Source organism: Euprymna scolopes, chromosome 44 (assembly GCF_053919585.1).
Source record: "Euprymna scolopes isolate OS-2025 chromosome 44, ASM5391958v1, whole genome shotgun sequence".
NCBI classification, from domain to species: Eukaryota; Metazoa; Mollusca; class Cephalopoda; order Sepiida; family Sepiolidae; genus Euprymna; species Euprymna scolopes.
The window spans coordinates 15,110,434-15,120,308 of NC_136525.1; the positions used below are offsets into that span (position 1 = coordinate 15,110,434).

At 34.8% G+C, this 9,875-nt stretch overlaps 1 protein-coding gene across 1 annotated transcript in view; it reads left to right on the forward strand.

Annotated features, from left to right (window-relative positions):
* The window catches only part of LOC145268704 (trafficking protein particle complex subunit 8-like), a 121,914-nt gene extending 112,512 nt beyond the window's left edge, over window positions 1–9,402 (forward strand). The window contains exons 23-24 of the mRNA XM_080124241.1: window positions 5,117–5,206; window positions 8,913–9,402. Of these exons, the coding sequence (XP_079980367.1) occupies window positions 5,117–5,206; window positions 8,913–9,264 (442 nt within the window). The 3' untranslated portion in view covers window positions 9,265–9,402. The remainder of the gene's footprint in view (window positions 1–5,116; window positions 5,207–8,912) is intronic.
* The last annotated feature ends 473 nt before the right edge of the window (window positions 9,403–9,875 follow it).

Genomic DNA, 9,875 nt, shown 5'->3' on the forward strand with positions numbered 1-9,875 from the left:
ATATATATATATATATATATATACTAGCTGTACCCTGCCACGCGTTGCTGTGGCTCAATTTGACGCAATTCCAAAATGAGAAAAAGCATGTTTCTTATAGGTTTAATTTTCCATTTTGCATGGGTACACAGGTTTTGTTGTTCCATTTTCTTAGCTGATATAGAGATTTTCCGGTTTGGTGACTCTTGAATACGTAACATAAATTTTCCATGTGAAAAAACAGTCAGTGTGTAACTGTAAGGCTCACAATTGTAAAGATTGTTCCCTGTGCTTTGTCGATGGTTATTGCAAATGACAATAAAATTGGAAAGTGCAATTTCCTAAAGTGTAATGATGTATCCGGTGGAATCATAGGAATGCATGGAATGAAGATATATTCATCTGTGAAAGGTTCTGTTAAGATTGTTGTTTCTATGATATTGTTTGGTTTTTTTTTTTTTTTTTACTGCAAGCTATGTGCCATTGCAAAGCTTGGATTGGTTTATATTTCACAACATGATAATTAGTACACCAAATTTCAGTTGTAATACATGCGGTGGCATCCCTGACAAATATAGCTGTTGGATAATTAACCACTTTATCTGCTTTCACAACAGTGTCGATGGATTTGTATTTGACTACCTCACTTGGAATTTTACATTGAATAATAGCGTTAAGTTCATGGGCATCTTTGTATTGACCTGCAAGAATAGCTCATTCACTGAGTCAAATGGAATTCTTATAATTTGAATATCTGCAAAAACCTTTTAAACTAACTATTCTTTTGATGAAATAAAATTACAGAAATTACAGAAGTTAAAAGTCAAAGAATTTTGCCCTTAACTCTGATCAGCTGGCACTTTTTCGTACCCGGTTTCCCACAAGTGATGCAAAAGTTTTTGTGCGGATCGAACAGTTGGCAACTGGACATGCATATTTTGAGTTAAGTTTAATGTCTTCACATGGAACAAAAAAGTAGAGTATTTGAGGCAAGCATTTATTTCATCTGCTGGTGTTGATTGAAGAAGTACAGGTAACATTTGTCTGAAATCTCTTGCAAGCAATATTACTGCATTCCCAAATGGTCTGACATTGTCACGCAAATCTTGCAAGGATCGACCAAGAGCCTCAAGTGATTTTTTGCATACCATTGTGCATTCATCCTAAACAATAAGTTAGCATTTCTGCAATATTTTTCCCCATATTGGATGTTTTGGAGATGTCGAACATGAGATTTTTGAAAAATTGAATGTTTTAAAGTAGAATAAATAATTCTTCTACTTGGCAGCAAGGTCGCAGGTATTCCTCATGCAGCAAGGGCTAAGGCTATGTCATTTTGTTACCAAATGGCTGCCAAAATCAATTTAATTAGAAAGGTTTTACCAGTTACTTCTGGTGCTGTTCAAGGTAGCAGTAATTTCCAAATAACTTCTATTCTCACAGTCAGTAAATTAGGTGACTAAAATAGGATTTGTCCATGTTTTGACAATGCCTTATTCACTGTAATTAATTTAGTAGACTAAAATAGGATGAGGGATTAGAGATGGACAGATAGAGAGGAATATATATAGATAGAAAAGAGAAAGTGAGAGGAAAATAGAGAAGGAGATAGAGAGATAAAGGGATTGATAGATTTTCCTCACATTAGAAACCGACCGGGTTATCTGTACTTTCACTTAACAAATTAATAAAAGAAAAACATATTGTAAAATTTGAATTTAACATGAAAATACTATTTTAAAAAATAGCACGATAACATAAGTGCATAAGTGCCTTGGGCGTTGAGATCCATGGCGACCAGCATAATTATTTAATGGTCACTCCCTTAGCTACCCCCCCCTAGTCAAGGCTAATGCATGCGCACGTAACATTTTTTTTATTTACTGACGTTGGCTTAGTAACTCAACGATTTATTGATAATTTTGTAACCCTTAAACGCATGCCGGAAGATTTAAATTGGTTCATTATTGTTGTAAGGAAAAAAAAAGTTTCATTCAACACAAAACCAAAAACACATATTAATGATAAATGATTTATTATTCTATTCATTGAAATTTACTAATTTTTAAATAAAAAAGTAAAAAAAAAAAATAGTTGCTTATGTGCGCATAAAAAACTTTTGTTTTTTTTTTTTTTTTTAGATTAGGTCCACCTTGGAATCACCCCCCCCCCCCCAACCTCCAAATCTTAAGAACAGCTTCCGGAATAAACACCACTTTTGGAGGGGGGGGGGGCTATTTGCAAAATTTAACTGATATTTGTTGTCAGCATACCCACCCGAAAATACTATTAAAAAAAAAAAAAGGAGGGGTTCAGTGCCCGTGGCAGAGAAGTAGATTTATTTATCAATAAAAGCTGCAGAGAAGTAAATTTATTTATCAATAAAAGTCGTCATTTAAAAAAGAAAATTGTGGAGGTGGACCTAAATATAAATATTTACCCCAAAAATTATCCCGAAGTTTATTGCAAAAACGTTTTTTTTTCGCACTATTCAACAATTTGTTCATCCGCGCATGTAAATTAAAAAATATTTGTAAAAGTGAGAAGTTATCAGTAAATGATTTAGTTTTTTTTTTAAATTTATTTATTTATTTATTTTTTTACATTAGGTCCACCTCCACAAATGTTAAGAACGGCTTTAAGAATAAACACCCTCAACCTCTCCATGTTAACAACGGATTTCGGAATAAACACCATTTGGGGGGGGGGATATTTAAAAAAAAAAACAGTCGATAAAAGTCGTCATTTAAAAAGAAATTTAAAATCAAAGTGAGAAATTATTAATAAATGTTTAGTAACATTTTTCGGTGCTAATGCAGAGAGTGATCCGCGCTATTTTTTAAAGCGTGTTTTTTTTTTTATTCCAACCAATCTTATATCGAAAAACAAAAAAAAACTCAAAAAGCAAGCGACAAACTTTTTTTTTGGCCTTATATAATAAAGAAAAAATGTGTAAATTAAAAAATTTGGAAGATAAACAAATGAATTATGTTTTTTTTTTTTTTTTTTTTTTTTTTTTACTTACTAAACAGAAAATGAAATCTTTCATCAATTCGTGGCTGTGAAATGAATCGAACCGGAAGTTCAGTTTTATCAACAGAACAGATTCGCACCACGGTTAAAAAAATATATTTATTTTATTTAATATTTTAATAATTCGCGAGGTAAATTTATTTTAGTAACATAAAAACATGCGTCGACTCTAAACCTGGGTTGTCTGAAAATTTCAAATAAATTGGAAACGTAGAAATATGGTTTTATTCGTTTGGAACGAACCAAATTTACATTTTTATATATATAGATATACGCACACACAAAACATATATCTATATGTCACAGAATTTCTGCTATTACTACCCAGCAGAGCATTATTATTACTGTCAACTAAAGAAAAAGTCTATTAGGCATGTGTATATAGTGTTATAGTGTATGAAAATGAAACATGGCCAATGAGGGTTGAGGACATGTGTTGCATGGAGAGAATCGAATGATACGATGTATGTATATTGCAAGTCTTAAAGTCAGGCTCAATTCTGATGATTTCAGAGGAAAATCGAATTTAGACAATATAGGGAGATGTGCGCAGAAGAGTAGACTTTGAACATTGAAGGAATGGCGTTAGCTCTTTCATCAATAGATGTAGACCAGTTAAGGTAGCAGGTCCAGTTCATAGAGAAAGATCAAGAAAAACATGAGATGAAATAAGAATGGACCTGAAGGATAAATAAAGTCCTATCCAGAGATAGGTTAGTTGGGATATGTGTCGAAGAGTAAACTTGGCCATGTTAAAAGAATTGATGAGAATGCTTGGGTTATTAGGTGTAGGACAGTTGAGGTAGCGAGGTCAGTTGTCATGGGAAGGCCGAGGAAAGCTTGGGGGTGGTTATAAAAATGGACCTGGAGGAGAAAGTGGAATAAATAAAGACCTGGGTACAGATAGGTTAGTTTGGAAGTCAATGTCTAAAAGCCGTCCAACACATGCTCGTATATAAAACAGACAAATCTGAAGAGTATAGGAAGATGTGTACCAGACAGAAGACGTGATTGGTTTGTCATTTTGAAACAATGGACACGAGTTGTTGAGTTAGGTGTAGAATTTTTTTTTTTTTTTTTTTTTTACTACATGGAAGTTACCACTTATCAAGGCTCGGAGGCCACTCAAGGATAAGGGTTATTGCGTGTACAGTAATCAATGGGATAGTATTGTAGTAATCATTAGTATTGGGGGTTTTGATAGAGTGTCTTACTTAAGGGGCGGTTTATCAGGAACTTGTTTATGTTGAACTTGAAGACATCCAAGTTGTAATCAGGTGGGAAACAGGCAAACGGAAGAGAGTTCCACAGGTGTGCAGTTCTAAGAAAGAAACTTTGTTCATGGAATCTGCGTTTTGATTTAGGCACAGATAAAGAGTGGGGAAAATTACTGACAGTGGTTTCAGCTAGACGGGTGTTTTTCGTGAAAGATTGGCAGGGGGGGACCAGAGATTGGAGCTCAGACGAGCACTTCCCATGGAAATAACGATAAGACGACCGGCTCGCAGCGTCCCTTCTGTGGAAGAGAGGTTGCAGAGAAGAGAAAAGGGCATCCCCCACTAGGCTATGAAGTCTATTTTTACTCTGTCAAGGCAGTATAGGCTGTTTTTAGCAGTTCCTGCCCACATATGGCAGCAGTACTCCATCCAGTTGAGTTAGCAGGGTCAGAGAAGTCTAAGAAAAACATGGAACGAAGTGATAAGGATGGACTTGAGAGGGATAAATAAAAACCTGGGCAGAGATTGATTAGTTTGGAAGTTCATTTCTAAAAGCTGCCTAGTGTATGGTAGCATATAAAGCTTTAAGTTTGAAAAATCGTAAGAAAAAGAAAACCTTAAAATTTGAAAAATCGTAAGAAAAAGAAAACTTTAACATTTGAAAAAGCGTAAGAAAAAGAAAACTTTAACATTTGAAAAAGCGTAAGAAAAAGAAAACTTTAAAATTTGAAAAAGCGTAAGAAAAAGAAAACTTTAAAATTTGAAAAAGCGTAAGAAAAAGAAAACTTTAAAATTTGAAAAAGCGTAAGAAAAAGAAAACTTTAAAATTTGAAAAAGCGTAAGAAAAAGAAAACTTTAAATTTTTGTAATTTTTGTTTTCTTTCTAGTTTATGTCTGCTGCCTGTCACAATGATCCTGTGCAACTGCTCTCGAGTCCCTGTTCATGTCCTTATCGACACTGGAAAGTCACCCGAAAGGTAAATAACTTGCTATTACACATGTGCATTACTAATTCCTCTCTTGTGAAAAAAATGGCTGCCAGGGATTACATTAGCTTTTACGTTGGATAACAAATGTTTTTATGCCATTTCTGAATTTTTGAGATGAGGAGTGGTTCTTCATGTTATTTGGATTCATCGGACTACTGTTCTCATCTTAAGTGTGATTTTCACAATGTTTTGGTCGATGTAACCTCCAACCTTCTTCAGGCGTATCTTGTCGAACTTGGGAATTCTAGAGTTCAACAGGATACACTTGAAGAAAGTCAGAGGTTACATCAACCGAAACGTAAAAATCACACTCAAGATGAGAACAGTAGTCCGATGAATCCAAATAAGACGGATGCTTTCATATCTGGTAAACTACATATCAGCCCCAAATTAAACTGTGATATTCATTTTCAGCATACCTGAAAACCCGTAAGTCGACATTTCGAATGTGAACGGTGAGTTGTAGCTAATGTAAATAAAAAAAAAAAAAATTTCCATTTGAAAAGGATTCTATATTATACAAATAATAAAAATATTGAATTTCAAGTGAAACAAATGGTACCTACATAATTGTAAGGTCTCAAATAGTAACGTATCCAAAAATTACGAAAAGCCATAGGACAGAAAAATAATTATTAATGAAAAAAGAAATTTGTGAAAGGAGGCAAAGTTACTATATTACGCTTATTGAAAAAGAGGTTGACAGGTGAGATGACAAGGTAAGGCATGATGGTCTTCTCATGAAAATCAGATCCTATAGTATTACTGGACGAACGCTTAACATAATTAAATCCTTAAATAAGAGAAGAATCCAGGTTGTCGTCGCTGATCATACATCTAAACAATATGATATAAATGCAGGTGTACCTTAGTGGTTGACCTTTGGATCTTTATTATTTCTGATATTCATAAATGACCTCCCTAATAAAATAGTCTCTGAGATGGGTATATTCGCTGATAACACCACACTCTATAACTGGCATGAGGGGAAAACGAATGTACACATATCCAAGGCAATGGCGGAAATTCATAGAGGAAGACCTCAAGTCTGTCATGGAATGGGGTCTAAAATGGATGGTAACTCAATGCTGCCAAGACTAAGCTTGTTTCCTTTAATAATTACAAGAAACCTTCTCAACCACTAACTATGACTAAAGATATATTACTTGAAAGTACTTTGTTCAGACTCCTCGACTTAACGTTCACAGGGAACATGAGTTGGAACAGATACATCAAGAAGATTGCCAAAGATACTGCGAGGAAGGTAGGCTCTCTCCTGTGCTAGAAAGTTACTTACACCTGAAAGTATCCTGTACCTCTACAAGACCACCATTCGCCCATGTATGGAGTATTGTTGTCACATTTGGGCTGGTGCATCTGCTACTAGTCTCTCACTCCTGCACAGGCTTTAAAACAGAGTTGCCAACCCGATAGGTTCTGAATTGGCCCCGAACTGTCATCTAGGCTTCAACCTCTGTCCAACCGACGAAATGTTGCATCCCTCTGCCTGTTTTACAAGTATTTTAATGGTGAATGCTCCAATGAACTACAATGTACTCCCTCAATAACGTAAATACCCCCAACAAACCCGTCAAGCCCGCCAAGCAGCAAAATCCCACCCTTACACAGTAGAAATCCCCAGATGCCAGAAAGCCTTCTACTCTAATAGTTTCTTTTCCAGAACTGCTAGAGTTTGGAATTCCCTTCTGGTTTTCTGCTTCCCCAACTGTACTGACATGCAGAAGTTCAAGTGTAATGTAAATAGACATCTTCCTGCTCAATTCCCTGCATAGTCCCTGCAACTTATGTCCCTGATAACAGCCCCTACGTTAAAGTGGCGCTGTGCCTTTTTTGGGTTGAAAATTGTAATTAAAAAAAAAAAAAAAAAAAAAAAAAAAAAAATTAAGTTCTGTTGCTTACGTCACATGACGAACGTAATTCAAAATGTTGGACAAAATTTATTCCCATATAAACTTTATTGGGAACAGTTTTTCATGAATAATTATTTTTCTAACTAATCGTTTTCTATAATTTTTGGATATGTTACTGTTTGCGACATGGGAATTACATAGGTGCCATTTGTTTTACTTGAAATTCAATATTTTTTTTCATTATTATAATATAGAAGCACAAAGATTTATTAGGGTTGCTTCCAAGGGAGATAAGCGCTTCTGAGCAATCCTTTCCATATGAATCGGATTTTAAGCCCTGTTCTAGATTGAGGCAATTTTAACTTTTTGTCCATATCGAGAATGCTTTTTTTCTTTCTTTTTTTTTTTTTATTTAAATAGGGACATAGCTCTACAATCAATAGATTTCCATGGTAGATGTATGTAGAACATTCACAGCAAGAACTCGTCTTCTACCACTACTACGAAGAACTCAAGTGGAATTTCCATGAATGGAGTGTCCTAAGAACTTATCTGCAGACCAAATTGCGTACAATTACTTTCCTGATAACTGCACCATGGTCCTCAAATCTAATGTCAATAAAAACTTGCCATAAACCGTCCTCATAAATCATCAAATTTTATCAATTCTGTTCATCATTTTCAATCTTCTCATAATTATCCTTCAACTGAGAATCTATCCATTTAATCAAAATTTGTCCTTGAGTGGCTTTTAGTCTTGATAAGTATCGATTCATAAGTAAATCACCTTTTTTTTTTCTTTTTTAAATAACTTGTACTGTTTATTTAAAAAACAAATGCCTTTTTCCAAATTTTGTGACCAGTAAGACCGTAGAGCTGTTAGCTGCCATATTTTAAAAATTCAAGGGCAGACTACTCTGTTCAACTTCCAAGGTTTACAGATTGCGCTATGGCTGCCAAGAATTATTAGTCACTAAAAAGCGTAAAGTTTGAATTTTTTTTTTTTTTTTTTAATTTTTTTTTTACAAGCAAGTCCCCACTTATCAAGGCCCGAAACCACTCAAGGATAAGGGTTAATGAATGTAAGGTGATGGTATAATAATTGTTAATGGTGTAAATTGGGTAGAATTTGATTAAGGGAACGGCTCCACAAGAACTTGTTTACATTGGGCTTGAAGATTACAATATTGTAGTTGGCAGGGAAGCAGGTTAGTGAAACGGTGTTCCACAGGCAAGTAGTTCTAGGAAAGAATCTTTTTTCATGGAATCTGCGTTGAGATTTAGACATAGAGAGTAGGGGAAATTGTTGGTAGTGGTTGTAGCTAAACGAGTGATTTTTTTTTTTTTTTTTTTTTTTTTTTTGTGAAAGAGGGAGAACCGTTTTTTATGTGTATCATTATTCATCGGACTACTGTTCTCATCTTGAGTGTGATTTTCACGTTTCGGTCGATGTAACCTCTGACCTTCTTCAGATGTATCTTGTCGAACTCTGGAATTTGGACATTCCCGAGTTCGACAAGATACACCTGAAGGAGGTTGGAGGTTATATCGACCGAAACGTTGTGAAAATCACACTCGAGATGAGAACAGTAGTCCGATGAATCCAAATAATACGAATAGCCAATCGACATCTCAAAAATTGAGAAACGTCAAACCATTTTTTAATTAAAAAAAAGGACTTTATATGATTTTTGGAATATGGTATCTTCGCTCTGTGAGTAGTACGTACATCATAATTTTTTTTTTTTAATTAAGTGAAATTCTAAATAAATACTTTTTTGTTCTCCCATGTAATTTTAATTCTTTTTCTTCTCATCCCACAGGCTGAGTAACAGCAGTGACGCCCAGTTTTATGCCCAGGGCCGGACCACATCAACAGGAATGGCTTCATCGTCGGGTGCGGCCTGTGTCGGTCTCCCATCTTACTTGTCTTTGTACCAACAGAGCCAAAGTAACGCGTTCGCCTGGTACGGCCACTCGTTGATTGATTTGCACATGGCGCCTCAGCATACGCAAACTGTTAGCCTCACGGCGTGCTTCTCCCGGCCCGGCGTCTACAACATCAACCAACTCTCCGTGTTTGTAACCTACACCACTGACTCGACCGAAATGATCCTACAGAAACAGTGTGCCCCAAGTGTTGTTGTGATAAATGATGATGTCCCCGAACGGTGATGAGCTGCACCCCAGCCACCTTTACTCCCACCCACCCTCTTTGCCCTCACCGAAAGAGAGAGACTATTTGGTAGTCTCTTTTGTTGTCTTTTTTTTTTTTTTTTTTTTTTTTACTGAACTCATATTGCAAATATGCCTTATTTATTCCTTTGGGTATCAGTTATAGGTTTTATTTTAAAAAAAAATATTAAATAAAGAGATAAAGATGAAAAAAAATATTTAACCTATGAAAATGTAGAAACCGCTACACAAATGATTGGAGAAAATGATGTGTGGCATGATTGATGGCAGTTCTAAATTAAATAAACTTTATTTGATCATCAAATCAATAAGGAAAATATGTGAAATATAAAAGAAAACTCTTTAGACCATGGTATTTCGAAGCTTAATGCTTCTCATCAGAAGGGAAAAGTAAGGTTTTATATATATATAAAAATATATATATATATATATATATAAAATTAGCCTAGAAAAAAAAAATATTATAGGTATATAAAGGCTGAATAGATAATAAAGAATATATATATAAAAATATAAATAAAATTGTTTCTTATATAGTCATCCACATAAAGTACTGTTTCGGCGTATCACAACTCATCAGTGTGGCTAGA